Below are 18,334 nucleotides of genomic sequence, written 5' to 3' on the forward strand. Positions count from 1 at the left end.
AAAAAATTTTGAAATTGTCTAAGTTAAACATGTGTCATGTGTCTCCACCGATTTTTTTCTCTCCATCAAAATTTAAGAAGTAAAATCCTATGGTGGTGCTCTTTTTGCTGTACTATGCTGAAAAAATAAGACATTCTCCATTGAATATAGAGACCTCACCATGGATGTCATAGTTTTTAAACTATTTAGGCTTTACTGTCCCAGATGATGATAAGTTTCTTAAAAGTCAATTATTTAAAAGTACAGTTTCATTGGTAACTCCAAGAAAATTTTTTTTTTTTCTTTTTAAGACTACATTGATGGTTAAGATGTGGTTTAAGTCAAGTTCTGGATAAGTTAACAAGATACTTGGAGCATGACATAAATACTTTCTGTGGGGGTTGGGAGTGTGTGTAGCTTAGTAGCTCAGTTTAGTGGTAGGGCACATGCCTAGCATGTGGCCTGGTTTTGATCTCCAGCAAAACACGTGCGTGCATACACACACACACACACACACACACACACACACACACGCACACATAAATTAAAAAATGAATAAACAAAAACCATCTGTGTACATATATAATAAATTTGTGGGTATTTTGCTGCTTGGAAATCAGAGAGGATTGCATTCATCTAATTGGGAAGTCTTAGCAGATTAGAGTAGTTATATTACAACAAGTTTCAACATTTGGTTTAAAGCTCTGCATTTTATTATTCAGGGACAGTTATAAAGAACACTAATAAAAGAATCTTCCATTTCCTCTTTCTTCCTTATTGAAATGATTTAACATGACCTGAAATGAAAAATGTTTTATTTGTGTATTTTACTCCCCAGGAGACTGGGCAACCCTGACGCATGTATGACACTTGAGGAAAAGGAGATCTTTCACTGCTGTTTTGAAACTGGGTTGTTTGGACTGAAATAATGTGGGGTTTAATTCGTGGGGAGAGGAAGGAAGGGGTGTGACATCACTTTAGTTTGTACCTTTATGATCAACCCTTTGGGAGGGTCACTGTTGAGTTCCTCTAATTCCCCAGCTGACTCTGTGGAGAATTCATAAATACTTTTTACTCATTTACTCATGAGTTTATATGATCTAGAAACTCATTCTAAGGTGTGAAATACCTTTGTCCAAGAAGGCAGTATAGGAAAGTGTTAGTAAAATCTCTCGCCTCTGTAGGAGAAATGACATTTTAGGGAATTGTGGGTTATTTAGTTGACATCATATTTTTAGAGATGTTGTCCTTTAAAAAAGAAAATTACTACCAGCAAAAGAATGTTCACCTTTTATTACCAAAAAGGAGAAAAAGATGTAAGATTATTCTGGGGTCTCTTTCTAAGTATACTGCTAAATTCTGCCTTCTAGAAAGAGCTGGGTGTGGTGGCACATGCTTATAATTCCAGCAACTACGGAGGCTGAGGCAGGAGAATCACAAGTTGAAGGCCAGCCTCATCAACTTAGCAAGAGACTGTCTTAAAAAAAAAGTGGAGGTTGGGGCTGGGGTTGTAGCTCAGTGGTAGAGCACCTCTGGGTTAAATCTCTGAAACTGCCAATATAAAATATAAAAAATAAATTTAAAAAAAGTTTTTGAAGGAAAATCAACATAACTTATGGTAATGCTGGTAGAATAGGCCTTTAATTTCTGGATATGTTGGGTTTGGATACTGTTTTTCTGAGTGTTCCTGTTGGATCCAGTGAGTGAGATGAGGCATCCCTGCAGAGTTCAGACAAAACCCAGAACAAGGCCCTGAGCTGATTCTTCCGGTAAGTGGGCCAGCTTTGCGCTGATACTTTTCTTGAGCCAGTCCACTTGCCTGGCTCTCAGTTTGAAGGTGTCCTTGCTTCAAGGAAGGAGCTCTGTAGAGAACATAGAAAACATCACTCTGGAGTCTGAAAGTCTTACTTCTTCATTTGACCCATTCTTGTTCTTCCCTCACTACTGCAGATTCCAAGATAAATAAAATAAAGCCCTTTTCCGAGGTAGATTATAATAAGGTTAATACATAAAGACAGCAGACCAAGTACAGTCAAACTTCAATACTGTGATATGTGATTAGAGGGAGTGGCATCAATATCGGAGCAAGTCATCAATTCACCCCCAAAGTATTTGTTAGATGTTAGATACTCGAGGGTACAACCTTCTACCCTAACATTTGTCTTCTTAAAAGAGAAAACAAATGATCTGTTACTTGTCCCTCTTTATGCCCATTCATGCAGCCCTGTGGATATTAGAATAAATAAAATAAGTTTTTGAAAACTAAGGAATCCTGGGAGAATGTGATCTGGAAACCCTCAAAAGTTATAGAATAGAAATACTGTCAGTCAGGGTTTGGGGCTCTGGCTGGGGCTTAGTGGAGCTCTTGCCTAGGATGGGTAAGGCCCTGGATTTGATCTTACAACACCACAAAGTCAAAAAATACTGTTGGTTAGGGAAAGTATTAGTTTATATACAGCTGCTGTTGGAGGACTGGTCTTTGGACAGTTCTTTCTAATTCCCTGCCCTCCCCTGAGGCTTAAGAGTGAATGTAAAATCTGATTGTGTTTTAGGGTGAAGCAAACTGAAGTCAACACTATTTCTCTTCTTTCTCTTCTGTCTCTTCCACCCCTAAGTAACAATAATCAGAAAATAAACAAAATATACCCTATCTACGAAGCCTGCCACAGTGGCCACAGGAATGGCATAGTCCACACTGTCGGCTACTGTACCAGCAGTTCATTGCTCCTATAGGAGACACTGGCCCATTTGGTGTTAGTCCCACAGAGATTTAGGCTATTGCATCAGAACCAGCAGAACTGACCATGGGGGTCTCTCTCTAGGGTGTGCTGGAGAGAGAACCTATTGAAAATGATACCAGGCTGGGGTCGTGGCTCAGTGGTAGAGCACTTGCCTGGCATGTGTATGGCCCTGAGTTCAATCCTCAGCACTGCATATAAATAAATAAAATAAAAAAGATCGGTTGACAACTAAAAAATATTTAGAAAAAAAGAAAATGATACCATTATGAAGTAGGGGGAAAGAATAAAGTTTTGAAGTAAAAATTATTTGAAATACTTGTAAATTAAGACTGCTTTCTCTTGCCGTAATTTTGAGCTAAGATATGGTAGTTTAGGAAGATAAATCGTATGTTCTTGTTATGCACAACCTTCCTAGTTTACACCTGTGGAGAAAAATTCTACACAAGTGTACCTGAAGTTCTATTTTAAGTGTGTTCATTTTGTTACCCATTCAGCAATCACTGGGTTAAGCCCTGGCATTGGGCCTATGGGAGCTATAGTTTAAAAGTGGACACATAAGGGACACTAACTTGTATTATGAGAGGTCCTGTGAAGGAGATGTGGAGGTCAGGAGTATTTTTCTGTGGGGAAAAAAATACATCAAAATTAAGTTCTCAGGCCACCAACCAAAAGCTGATTTTTACTTTTGATGTGGCTAAAAATATACCATATAGAATTAAATATTTTCATATGAGTGAAGGCCAATCTTATTGGCTGGTTGGGTTCTGTGGTGAATCCAATGTTGTCTGCCTCTAGATTTCGAATCTAGCTAATGGAGGAGGTTGCCTGTGACTTGCATTTTGTGGAATGGGAAAGATTTTATTAGAAAGGCGGTCTGAGTCCCAGTGAACCACTTGGATTTGGGGACTGTTAGGAGCTGTGCAATATGCAGTAACACTGCCACGGGTAAACTAAGTTTATAGACTATGTACAGAATCTTGCCAAGATGGTGTCTCTCCACTGGCAGGCTTTCCTGCTTCCTGTGAAATCTTAGGCAAAGGTGGGACTTTATGAGTAAGAATTTTGAAGTTTTGAGTGCTAGATATTCATGCCATAAGAGTATGGTGCAAGATATAAAAGTGATTTTTAGTTGACTTTAGAGAACTCATCAGTTATATATTTATTCGGATATTGTTACTCAGTGAGATTATGGATGAATTTTGAGTATTTCTGTGTTCACATTTGGCTTATTTGTGTGTGTTATCTGTAATCAGCTTTGGGTTGATCTTAGCATTTTAATGAGTAGCCATGATAACCAAATATTATCTTGCCTAACTGAACTATTGTGGTTATGTTTCTTTCTCACATAGAATATAAAATAATGACACTTTTTGTTAAGTCCCAGAAATCCTGGATCGAAGGAGTGTTTGAAAAGAGAGAATGTAACAAAGTCATACCCAGTTCAAAAGACCCTCACAGGTATAGTTTTTAATTAAATTTTTTCTTTTTAAAACAACTTGACTAAGAGGACTGTGGGCAGACATTTAGAAAAACCACTTGTTTAGAAGATTTGGTAATATCTGTAAAATTAGTATTAATTAATTTTAGTGAATGTTTGTTTCCTTTCACTTTAGAAAAGCACTACATGCTTCTTGTAGAAAGTCTGCTAAGAAAAGGGATCTGATCAATTTTGTAGCTCACTTCAGCTCCATTGCCTATGACAGTCCCTGTCCCAAATGAAGCGCTGGATAAATACTTGATCATTGAATTAATGAAGTGTAAAGAAGAAAAGTTAAACAGTGATAGCACTGTTACTGTTGTGGTAGATTTCTTTCATTCTCTCTCTTTTTTGTTTGGTAATGGAGACTGAGCCCAGGAACACTTAACCACTGAGCCACATTCCCAGCCTTTTTTAATTTTTAATTTTGAGACAGAGTCTTGGTAAACTGCTGAAGCTGGTCTTGAACCTACAATCTTCCTGCCTCAACCTCCTGAGCTATTGGGATTATAGGTGTGCCCCACCATGTCCAGCTGTGGTGGATTTCATTCTGCTTGCTCTTGTTCCTCTTAATGGGGGAGATAGATATTATAGGAAAATAATACATCCATTCCATCAAGTTTGGATAAATAATTTATAATATTTGGATGCTGAATATCCAATATATTGTGAATGTTCCTCATCCCCAACCAAAGTATTTGTGACTATTTGGAATCTATCAGGACACTGCTCAGATTATATGAACAGGTAATTTCAGGTCTGTTTTCCTCCCATAGATTTTTTGTTTGAACAAATAAAGGGCAGTTGAACAGAGTGGTTTGAGTTTCACTACTCTGTGTTCTTGACGGCCCTCTGGAAACTCACTTGTAGAACAAAGTTCAACAAGGCAGCCTGCAAAAGATAGGGGAAGAAGTAGGTATGGAAAATTCCCTAGGGCAATCAGATCCATGAAATTAAGATTGGATATCTTTGCCCTTGAGGGAAGAACTAAAAGGAAAATAGAAGAATCACATTTTCATTAGGGGAACCACTCTATACTTAGATTCTTTGAGCCATTGGCCTTACATTCATTGGAGTGTAGAAATCATAACTGTGTGTTTAGGAACATGTTGAGGTTCTTGAAATTCTTGTTCTTTGGGGATGACTAAAATAGTGCTCCTTGCCTTTGTTAAACATTGACCAGTCCCACCCTCATTGAATTACCTGCTGTTTATAAGCCCCGTGATTGGAAATTCTCATTTTACTTGTTTACAAAATGTTTATAGATGCCAAGGCAACCTTGTTTCTCCCCTTCATCTTTTATGACTTCTCGTAATGTTATGGTGTCTGCAGTGGAAAGCAGAATAAGTTCCAAGTGGGTCATTTTGCTTCTGAAAATGGAAAATCATCTTCATTGTCACCTTGAACTTCATAAAAAGTGATAAAATTGCTAAATCTATTACTAACCCAGTTAGACTCAAGAACATCAGTAGGAGCTGAAGGTATAGCTCAGTAGTAGGGCACAAGTGTGACCTGCTTTGAGGCCCTGGATTCAATCCCTAACTTGAAAAAAAAAAAAAAAAGAATAACAATGATCATAATTCCATGAATGAGCCAAAACCTACGATGTTTTATGCAGAAGAGAGCAATCTCTATTTTTGTGGGATTATGAAAAGTTACTGGATGGCAATGGGCCATTTCTCCTGTGCAGACTTTTTTCTTACATCCTAGTAAGATTCCCCAAATTGGAGCTTTAATGTGGTATTCTTCATTATAATGGGAAGAAAAATGGTGGTATTTCATTATTATGAATTTCAATAAAATTTATCTTTGATTTTTTTTTTTTATTTTTAGTTCCTAATGAGACACAAACCTGATTTACTCAATTAGAGCAGCTTTTTCCTCTTTCTTTTCAACATGCTGTAGATATAAAGCTTCTAAGCAAAGACATTGCCTGAAGGCTAAGATAGGAAGATGTGAAAGGCCTGAATCTGAGTTTCTGAATTACCGAATGACCCTTATTCTATGAACACTGCCTTTGTTTCCATTATTTTAACTTGAGTTTTCTATTAAAACTTCTTTACACTGAAATATGATCTTTGATGACCACAGTGTTATCTATCCCCCAAATCCAGAAGGTTCTTCTGAATCATAAAAGGAAAGATTAACTAGGATAAAGATCATAATCATGCCAACTCCCTTCCAAATTGTTTTATAAATTTAATAAAATACTTATCAAAATCCTAAAAAGGCTGGGTGTGGTAGCATATGCCTGTGATCCCATGACTCAAGAGTCTGAGGCAGGAGAATGGCAAGTTCTAGGCCAGCCTCAGCAGCTTGCAAGACTGTGTCTCAAAATAAAAAAATAAAAAGGGCTGAGGATGTATTTCAGTGGTAAAACATCCCTAGGTTTAATCTGCAATACTCTCCTCCCTAAAATAGCCTAAACTTTTTTTCAGGAAACTTGACAATTCAAAATTCATATGAATGTATAAAATTGTCCAGAAAAGTAAAATAACTTTTAACTTTTTGTTTTTGGAACCTAGCGTTGAACTGGGGCTTTCACATGCTAAACATGTACTGTAGTCAAGGAAAGTAAAATAACTTTTAAAAAGAAGACGATAGCATTGAAGGCTTTTCATATCTGGTGTCAAGATACTTGAAAAGCATAATAGTGAAACAGAGTAGCATTTGACAGGAGTAGAAGTGAATCAATGATTATCCCACTTCTTGGTTTATACCCAAAGGATTTAAAATAAGCATACTATAGTAACACAGCCACATCAGTGTTTATAGCAGCTCAGTTCACAATAGGTAGATTGTGGAACCAACCTAGATGCCCTTCAACAGATGAATGGATAAAGAAATTGTGGTATATATATATACAATGGAATATTATTCAGCCATCTATGGCATTTGCAAATAAATGGATGGAATTGGAGAATATCATGCTAAGTGAAATAAGCCAATCCTGAAAAACCAAAGGCTTAATGTTTTCCCTGATAAGTGGAGAATGATATATAATGGGGGTGAGGAGTGTGGGGAGTGAGAGAAGAATGGAGGAACTTTAGATTATGTAGAAGGAAATGAGAGGGAGGGGTGTGTGAAAAATGGTGGAATGAGACAGTCATCATTACCCTATGTACATGTATGATTACATGAATGGTATGAATCCACATCATGTACAACCATAGAAACGAAATGATGTACCCCCTTTGCGTACAATGAATCAAAATGCTGTCTGTAAAAAATTAAAAGATAAATAATTAAATTTTAAAAAACTGTTGTTAAAGGCTTACTTACATTGATTCTCAAGAATATCATTCTTTTCATAGTTTAAAAATAATAACAGGTACAATTATTATGATATACTGTCATGTATCAGGTATTGTAAGAGGCTTGACATATATGCATCTTGCATATGCAGGGATGTATTTGATTCATGCCTGGCAAGTAATGTGTGTGCTTGCCAAGCTCAAATAATTCTTTTAATTAGGTTATGGGGCAGATGCTATTTCCAGCCGTGAAAACTGGGACTTAGAGGAATCACTAAATCAATGAGATTTAAGTCTAGCATATTGGTTTCAAACTCCAAAATGTTTTATTAATTATATCATTATTGTTACAGTATATGTAGTAAATGACATATGGAAAATACATGGTATAAGAATATTCAGCAAATCTTGATTACCGGAAGATGGAAAATAGTAGATCCTGACTGTATAATCATTAGGTATGTTTTCAAATATATCAGTAAATTACTAGATGTTTTATTTCTTTCATTTAGATGTACTCCAGGCTGCCAAGTTTGCCAGAATTTAATCAGGTAAGATTTCAATAAATAAGCTTCTTTTTAACTATAAGGCATGTGTTTATGACTTGCTAGGACAGTTTCCTTGCATCTTGAATGGACTCAGCACAAATTTAAGTTCCCTTTCCAAGGGAAGTTTTAAAAATGAGATTTTTTTTTGGTGGTGAGTGATGGAATGCAATTGATTATTTGAATTACTTGAGGGATATAAATAACTGGAGGTCTTTGACAAGAGCTTCTGCCAATAGAAACATGTAAAACTTTAAAATTTTATCTTAATATCTTTTTGTGTTTGGATAAAATAACATGTATCATGTTACTTAATCCATGGTTTGTAAGTAAGGTTTATGCATAACAAGCTTTATGGGAAAAATATTTGTACTTATCTGTAAACTGAAATTCATAGTATAGTACAAATTTTAACAGTGATATATACTTTAAACTATATATTAGTAACTGATCTTACCTTTTTTTAAAAAGCATTTCAGGTAGTTTTAATTTTTAAAACATTTTTGTTCTTTTTAGTCATACATGACAGTAGAATCTATTTTGATATATTTATATAAACATGGAATATATCTTATTCTAATTAGGATCCCAGTCTTGTGGGTGTTCACAATGTTGAGATTCACTGTGGTGCATTTGTACCTGTACACAGGAGAGTTATGTCAGATCCGTTCTACTGTACCTTTCTTTTTTCTCACAAGAGAGAAATAAAATTACCTTAATCTGATCATATTCTTAAATTTGCATTATGAATTGAGCCAATGATAAATGAATTTTTGTAAATTAATGTAGAGTCTTCAGTTTAGCAAATCAGATGAAAAGGAAAACAACATGCACAGATTTTTAGAGTGTTTGAGAAACAATTAGTAAACTCTACGACACCATGTAAGTATTGGTTATTGTAATATTGTACTTAGGACTGGTTGATTTGACTGAATTTGGGAAATACTCTGGCACATTTTTTGCATCCAGGAAGGACTTTGATGTCTTCAGCCACATATGAAGTACCTTCCAGGTGGATTAGTATCTGTAATTATATGTTAATTCCATCTATCTGCATTGGTTTTAGTTGCTCATTAGAATCTTTGCACATGCTACACACAACATCTTAAAATCATACAGCAATATGTTATCTTGTCTCACACCTCCCCCCTCACTTTTTTTTTTTTTTAACTCCCAGTACTGGGAATTGAACCTCAGCACCTCGCATGTGTCAGGAAAGTGCTCTACCACTGAGTTACATACCCAGCCCTTTTTATTTTATTTTGAGGCAGGATCTCTACCTGCTCAGGCTGACCTGAAACTTGTGATCCTCCTGCCTCAGTCTCCTGAATTGCTGGGATTACAGGTGTGCACCAGCATACCAGGATCTTGCAATATGATGACCGATATAGAAAGAACATTGCTCATCAAATTGGCATGCATAAACTCCACAGCATTAAAAAACAAAAAAAAAAAAAAAAAAAAAAAACACATTGAGGAATCCTGAAGAGAGATTGGAATTTGTGTTTGTTTTTAAACCTAAAAAAATAATTAAAATCACTAATATATATTTCAGTTTCACATGTTTCAAAACTAAAGTATAAAAAGATGTACAGTGAAAAAAATGTCCACTTTATTCTTCATCCTGAGGATGGAGACAGCCCAGTTCCACTTCCCCTACTTTTGGTTCCCATGATTATTAGTTTCTTGTGATTTCTTTAGGGGTTTTTAATCTGCACATAAGCAATAATAAATGTGTGTTTTTATTTTTCTTCAGTTCTCTGTTTTTCCATAGACAGTAAGACATAGTAGATGATACTCCCTGTGTGTTTTGTTGAACACTAGCTTTTTCCATACACCTTAAAATGCTTTGTGTAACAGGACAGAGAGAGCTGCTTCTTTTACAGAATATGAATGCCCCATGAATTACATATTTGGTTTTCTCTTGATGAATGTTTGGGTTATTTCATTATTTGCATTCTTTTGCAATTGTGAACAGAATAAGAATGATATTTGCATTTGCAATTTCACTATGTCTTCACTAATTTCTTATGTGGATTGACATTAATATATACCATAGTTTATACACACATATACAGTTTTGGGGTGTATGCTCAAATGATTTTTGCTTTTGATGAAGTGGTCTTCACACATTTTAGTGCATTAATATCATTAAATTTTGGGGGGTATGTATCCCAGCATATGTAGTATATGTATGTTTTTAAGTTATATAAATATATTATGGTACTAATATATTATAGAAACAAAATAAAAAGCTATAAAGGGGATATACCTGAACAATATTAAAGTATTTTGTTTAATAATAGAAAAAGTTCTTTATTTCCCACCAAATCCTATTATTTAAAAGGAGACAGAATCAGGTGAGGTGATGTGTGCCTGTAGTTCCAGCTATTTGGGAGGCTGAGGCATAAGGATCTTCTGAGCCCAGAAATTCTAGGTCAGAGCTGGGTATGGTGGTGCATGCCTGTAATCCCAATGACTCCGGAGGCTGAGACAAGAGGATCTTGAATTCAAAGCCAGCTTCTGCAATGTAGCAAGGTCCTGAATGACTCAATGAGACTCTGTCTCTAATATAAAGGCTGGGGATGTGGCTCAGTGGTTAAGTGCCCCTGGGTTCAATCTCCAGTACCAAAAAAAATAAAATAAAATAAAGTTTTCGGTCAGCCTGGGAAACATAGTGAGACCCTCATCTAAAAAAACAAAAACAAAAACACAGCAAAACAAAACAAAACTGGAGATATGAAATCTAATTATGTATTTATTGTTTCTTCTCATATATGTGGCTTAAAGATTGCTTATATGAAGAATAAGGATAACTGGTACCATTGCTTTCTTCTTTTCTTTTTTTTTTTTGATAATGTGATAGTTATTGTATTTTAAAGTGTTTATGCAATTTTTGTTTTAGAAAGGTTTAATCTTTTAATTTTAGTTAATTTTGTTGTACAGTATAAATTATGACTATAAAATATTTGTCAAAATAGCTAATTATTTGCAGGAATACTTATTTTAATATTCCCTCCTTTAAAATTATATTACATATGAGGGATGGGAAGTGAGGAGGAAGTGATATTGGCCAAATTATATTGTTATATTGTGCGCATGTATGAATATGTAACAACAAATCTCATTGTTATGTACAGCAGTAAAGAAATGTGGAAAGAAAAAAATATTGTATCATATGCACGACATGATGGAACACAGCTGTGATCCCAGTGAGTCGGGAGGCTGAGGCAGGAGGATCAAAAGTTCTAGGCCAGCCTCAGCAACTTAGTGAGAGAGTCTGACTCAAAATAAAATACAAAAAGGGCTATAGATGTAGCTCAGTGGTTAAGTATCCCTGGGGTTCAAGTCCCAGTATCAAAACATATAAATAATAAAAATATATTATTTGTCTGTATTATAAAACTGTATTATATATATTAATATTATTTATTTATTATAAAATATTTTTAAGTACTGGGGTTTCAGAGGTGTTTTTTAGGTACTTTAGGTGTTATACCCAGATGTATGTTGCAGGGCTGATCTTGAATTTGAGATCCTTGTGCCTCAGTCTCCTGAGTCCCTAGGATTAGAAGCATGTGTCACTGTGCACAGCTTTTTTTTGTTTATAGGCAATCCTGTTTTGTGACTCTTGTGACAGTTCTGTGTTTTCATGACTTTAATGTTGCATCTTTTTTTGTCCTCATTAGCATTTCTTCATTTTGATGTGCATATTGGGTTTATATGAGGGCATTTTCTTGCTTCCTTTATTGCCTAATTCAATATTTTTCAGTTTCTACTTTATTGTGGCATATTTGACCTAGAATAAACTTAAAGTATACAGTTTGAATTTTTGCCATCTTAGCCATTTTATTGATTGATTGATCACAGTGCTGGGGATCTAACCCAGGGCCTTGTGCATGCTAGAAAAGCACTACACAACCTGCTCTTTCTTAAAAAATTTGAAGTGTAGAGTTCAGTGGTGTTTAGTACATTCCTGTTGTTGTGTAATGGATCTCCAGGACTTTCTCATCTTGCATCATTGATATTCTATCCATGACACGTCTGCCCATGGCCCTTTCCTGCAACCCCTGTGACCACCATTGTACTTTCAGTCTCTATGAATTTAACTCCTTTAGATAGCTCATAGAAGTGGAATCGTATCATATTTGTCTTTTCTGGCTGATTTAATTACCATAATGGCTTCAAGGTTCATTCATGATGTAGCATATGTCAGAATTTCCTTCTTTTTAAAGGTTAAATCAAACGGTTGGGGATATAGCTCAGTTGGTAGAGGGTTTGCCTCACAACCAAAAGCAAAGGTTAAATCATATCCCATTGTATGTATACACATTTACACTCCTTTTTTGCGGTGCTGGGGATTGAACCTAGGGCTCTGTGCTTGTGTGGCAAGCACTCTACCAACTGATCTATCTCCCCAGCCCTGTATATACATTTTGTTTATCCATTCGTCCAAGATGGATATTTGTATTATATCCACTTCTTGGCTATTATGAATAATACTTGAATGAACATGAGTGTGCAAAAGATTTGGAGCATTTTAGAAAAAGCATTCTCTAAGTGATACTTATGTCTAATCAAGGGAGAGAACCAAAGGGGGTGTTTCTAAATTTAGAAGATAATCCAATGTAATAAATCTAATATGAATATTAATGTAAATTTTTAAGACTTACTAACATATGGCATCTGTATATTACTCTGGGAAAATGTAGAAACATTGCATTGATTTTCTATGCTAAAGTCATTTGTTTTCTGAAATGTAGGTGTTGCTGTGGCCGATTGATGCAAGACCATCATGGGACAGATTATGCCTGGACTTTCTCGGCTGTCAAGGGTAATGAAAGTGAACAATGGTCTGTTGAAAAGCATACAATGAAAAGCCCTACAGATACCTTTGGCACTATTAATTTCCAAGATGGAGAGCATACCTACCACTCCAAGGTTTGCTAATAACCCAAACTGTCTTCCTGGTTTTGAATATAAGATAAGCTACAAATGTGTCTCCAAGTATAATCAGATGACCTGGCTTTATTGTAAAAGGAGTCATGCTGTTGATCCCATTGTTAAAACTAGCCTGATCTGACTTCCTTAATATTGGAGGGGCATCATACCTTTCCCAGGTTTGATGTGTCCAGCTCTTTATTTGACTGATCTTTTCAGTTCAGGAAGCTTATACCCTCTGCAGATGAGAATGGTTCATTACCCTTGAGACAATGAACTTGTTTTTTTTTAAATTAAGAAATGTAGTAAAGTTACTATACCAGAGCAGGCTTTGTTAGTCAGTTTTCTGTTACTGTAACAAATGCCTGAGATAATCAGCTTATAAAAAGAAGAGGTCTATTTAGCTCATGGTTTTAGAAATTTGAGACCAGGATTGGCTGGCCCTGTTGCTTTGGGCTTATGGGAAGGCAGGACATCATGGCAGGGAGCTTATTGTAGACCAAGCTAGTGACCTCATGGCTGGGTGCAGAAAAGAGAAGAGACCAGCATTTCACCATCCTCTTTGAGGGCATACCCGCAATGTCCTAAAACCTCTCATTAGGCACCACCTCTTAAAGGCTCTACCACCTCCCAATAGTGGGGATCAAGTGGGATGGGGACCAAACCTTTATCACACAGGCCTTTGGGGGGATATTTAGGATCCAAATTATGGCACAGTGTTTAACTGAAGCATGACCATAGTAATTACCAGTAGCTCATCATTATTCATATCTCCCAGGTTCTTGTGAAGACTTCTCAGGAAGGATATGGGGAGGATTTCTCCCTGTGTCCACTGATAACTTTGGGCTCTAGTGGCTAGTTTTCCTCCTGTCCCTAACATGATAATTTTGCATATGATTTATCTGGTACGTTAGTTTTTTATTACTGTGACAAAATATCTGAGACAATAACTTAAAAGGAGTAAAGATTTATCTTGACTCATGGTTTTCAGTCCATGGTCACTTGACCTTGTTGCTTTTGGTACAGTCCATCATGGTAAGAACACATGATAGAAGAGGCCTGTTCACCTCATGGAGGCTGGGAAGGAAAGATAGAGATGGGAAGAGCCTGGTGTCCCAACATCACCCTCAAGGACATGCTCCCAATGACCACTTGGCCCCACCTCTGAGAAGTTCCACTGCCCCCAAATGGCACCATAGGGTGGTAGCCAAATGTTTAACACATGGGACTCTGAGGACACATCGAAACACGTAGTATTGATAGGTTAGCCATCCCTCAGTTGCTTTCTCTTGAGCATGTGAGCTCCCTGTTGTTTTATGCAGGCAGTTTTCCCAGATAGAACCCTCTTCAGGAAAGCTCTGCATCTGCTGTACCCTGGAGTATGACCAGCAATTGACTGGATTTGAAACGAAAGTTCATCCTAGTGAATACAGTTTTTTTTCTTCATTTGGTTTTTGTTTGTTTTGTTTTTTGCAGTCCTAAAGAACTCAGGTCTGCTCTACCACTGAGCTACACCCCAACCTCTTAATTTTATTTTGAGACAAGATCTTCCTTCCCAGGCTGACCTTGAACTTGTGATCCTCCTGCCTCAGTTTACAGTTCCTGGGATTACAGGCATGTGCTACCATGCCCAACTTCCTACTATTTTATTTTTTTTCCCACAATTTTAGTTGGTGCATTATAGTTGTCTGTAATGGTGGGATTTGTTGTTACATTTCTGTACATGCACATAATATAGCAATGTAATTTGGCTAATTCATATTATTTTCATATGGCAGCTATGTCCTAACTTGTAAATTAATTCACGATTATTCTTGGATTCTTTCTTTTGCATATTTGGTGATAGCTGCCCCATCCCAACATTCAGAAATTCTAATATTTTAGTAATGAAATAAGGGATAGTGTATTATGAAATTCAAAGATGAATAGAAAATTGTTTTAAATTGCTACCATTTGCTGGGTACAGTGGCGTACACCTATAATCCCAGCAGCTTGGGAGGTTGAGGCAGAAGGACCGCAAGTTCAAAGTCAACCTCAGCAACTTAGAGAGGCCCCAAGCAACTTACTGACTCCCTGTCTCAAAATAAAAAAATAAAAATGACTGGGGATGTCACTGGGATAATCCTCAGTACCACCCCATCTCTCAAATTGCTACCATTCTGAAGGATAGTGCGATGATCCCTGCCTGCATGTATGATCTCTCTGTGTGGTTCTTCTGGGTTTCTTGTTGCCCTAATTTCTTTCTATAAATCTGGCCTGTTCTGGTAGCTGTTTGGACATAAGCTTGAGGAAGGCAAGCTCATCTCAATATTACAGTATTTGAATGCTACATATGTGGTTGCATTTTCCAGTTGCACCATGTAAATCCTATGCAAAATGCAAAATGATCCGGGAAGCTACTTGCTGGTTTGGATTTCCCTCATCTTTTCTTTTGCTTGCATTGCCTATTCAGAGATGACTATTCTGTGAAAAGAATTTGTTTTGGAAAAGAAAATGTTTTTAGAGGGACACACTGTATAAAGGAAATGATAAGTTCTCGAAAGTGCTTCTGAATCTTTTGTTATGTGAATATGTGAAGGGGACTAGTGAATTGAAAAGTTACGGCATTTATGAAGTCACATTTCACCTACTTCTCACAGTTTTTTATTACCGGGTTTGCTGAGGTGGTGATTTTGGTCAGTTGTTTGAAGTATCTCTCCTTCCTTCAGGCCTTCTGGAGGACGTTGGGGGCCAAGCCTCCAGCCAGAGGAAACTTCCCTACAGGGACTTAGAATTCCCAGAAGGAACTAAAAGGGGGTGTGGGATCTTTCAAAAGTAAATATTTCCAATATGTGAGGATGAACTTTAAGAGAGATTGTAGACACTTCCCTGCAGGTTTTCTCCCTGCTGTGTGCTCATTGTTTCCATGCCTGGAGTGTATTTTTCACTATTTTCTGTTCATGGATATGTGCCTGTCTTGCAGTATATTAGAACTTCTTATGATACCAAATCGGATCATCTATTACATTTAATGTTGAAAGAGTGGAAGATGGAATTGCCCAAGCTTGTCATCTCTGTCCATGGGGGTCTCCAGAATTTTAAGATGTCCTCTAAGCTTAAAGACATCGTCAGCCAGGGTTTGGTCAAAGCTGCAGAGACAACAGGAGCATGGATAATAACGGAAGGCATCAACATGGGTAAAGCACATGTCTGTCTGTCCCCCTTCTCTCCCTTCCCCTCCCTCCCTCCTTCCCTCCCTCCTTCCCTTCCTCCCTTTCCTTTCTCACTGTTCGGCAGGCATTATGGCATCTCATCTCTGCTCTGCAGTGCTCCCAGGAGATGTGGTGATGTGAAAGAGGAAAAACAAAAAGCTGGTGACTGGGAAATAAGCCCAGAAGAATGGTAGACTTTTCCTGGAATGTTTTGATCATTGTCAAAATACACTATGTTGATGCAACTTTGAGTAAACTTCTGGCAAAAAAAAAAAAAGTAGCCTTTCCTGAATTTCAGTCTCTTAAGCCACAACTCCTGAGACCAAGGGTTCTCTGCCATCAAAGGGTTCATTGAGCTATTCCAGATGTTAGCCAGAAGAAGAACTGGTCCTGAGACAAGTTCTGCAACTACCAGCAGCAGGACCAGCACAGGTAGAAATGTGTCCATGGGATGCAATAGTCAAGAGCATTTTTATAATGAAAATTCTGGGAAGGAAAGCATAAATTGCCCAAGGTGAATTCACATTGGTGATATATAAGAGAGGTGGGAAAACATGAAGTAGGGAGAGAACAGTTTATGGAATACCATTGCTTCTGGCTTGGTTGGGGTTAATAGTCTGGAAATTTCATTTGTTAGCATCACACAGTGACCCCTGATCAGCCACCTGGGGTTTTGAGTCAAGGTTTCAACATACATTCAGGAATGTGAAACAACTTTTTGTTGCTTTCACCCTGTAGCTGTTAACGGATTAATTTCTCTTATCTCTTTGCATTTCCGTCCTCTGGCCCTTGTAATTAAATTTAGGACATCTCTTATTTGGGTGTGGTGGTGCATGCCTGTAATGGCAGTGACTCAGAAGGTTGGGGCAGAAGAATTGCAAGTTCGAGGCTTAGGCAACTTAGCAAGACCCTCAGTAACTTAGCAAGAGCCTGTCTGAGAATAGAAAATAAAAAGGACTGAGAGTGTAGCTCAGTGGTCAGTTGCCCCTGGGCTCAATCTCCAGTACTCCACTATCAAAAAAAAAACAAAAAAAAAAAAAAAAGAAAAAAAAAATTTAAGGCATCTCATGATTTTTCTTTTATCAAGGCAATTGTGAGATTAATAGGAACATCAAACCTGTGCAAATGAGTAGTGTGTGGGCCTGGATAGTAGCTAAACTCATAAGGTCATTGTCAAGTTTTCAGATATTGGAAACAAATGACATGCATAAACATTGCATTGATTATTTTGTGAATGCGTAGACAATGACTTCTTTTTAACGACATGATTGTCTATATCATTGACTTTTATGTTTAATTTCATATTATTCTTGTTATTGTTATTATTTGCAATACTGGGAATTGAACCCAGTGATACTCTTCCACTGAGCTATAACTCTAACCCTTTTTAGTTTTTACTTTGAGACAGTCTTGCTAAGTTACCCAGACTAGTCTCAAACTTTCTATCTTCCTGCCTTAGCCTCTAAAGTTGCAGGGATTATAGCTGTGTGCTACCACACCTGACTCATTGACTCTTTTTATTTTTAATACCGGGGATAGAACCTAGGGGTGCTTGACCACTGAGCCAAATCCTCAGCTCTTTATTTAATTAAATTAAATTAATTAATTTATTTTTGCAGTGCTGGGGATTGAACCCAGGGTCTTATGCTTGTGAGGCAAACACTCTACCAACTGAGCTATATCCCCAGACCAGCCCTTTATTTTTAATTTTGAGACAGGATCTCTCTACATTGCTGAGATTGGCTTTGAGCTTGGCTTTGAACTTGCCATTCTTCTGCCTCAGCCCCCTGAGCCTCATTGAAATCTGACATTCAGGAACTCATATGGTGGCTTCTGAACCTTATTCCTTTGCCTCAGAGTTTATGAGCAGCATGCACATAAGAATCCTTTGGGGGAACTTTAAAGAAAACAAAAACAAACAAATAAAAAGCAACCAGATGCACCTGCTCTTCCTCAGATGAATTTGAGGCTTCCAGGATATAGCTTCTGAAGTGAATCTAATGTGCAGCCAGGCTTGAGAACATGTGACTCCACCAACACTCGACTCTTACTAATCTGTTACTAACAGATGGCTTTCCATCTCTCTTTACTCTTCTCTCTTTTGAATCCAAAGTCTTTGATTAAATCATGCCCATCTTTTAGGACTGACACAAGATGTCAACACACTCACGAAACAGCATCTGATAATCTCAACTAGAGCTATTCA

General features: G+C 37.1%; 1 protein-coding gene across 1 annotated transcript in view; it reads left to right on the plus strand.

Moving 5' to 3' along the window:
- TRPM6 (transient receptor potential cation channel subfamily M member 6) overlaps positions 1–18,334 on the plus strand; it is a 155,587-nt gene that overhangs the window by 18,005 nt on the left and 119,248 nt on the right. The window contains 4 exon segments of the mRNA XM_079112114.1: positions 4,099–4,178; positions 7,964–8,002; positions 12,760–12,937; positions 15,900–16,113. Of these exon segments, the coding sequence (XP_078968240.1) occupies positions 4,099–4,178; positions 7,964–8,002; positions 12,760–12,937; positions 15,900–16,113 (511 nt within the window).

This window comes from Sciurus vulgaris, assembly GCF_902686455.1.
Source record: "Sciurus vulgaris genome assembly, chromosome: 15".
NCBI lineage: Eukaryota > Metazoa > Chordata > Mammalia > Rodentia > Sciuridae > Sciurus > Sciurus vulgaris.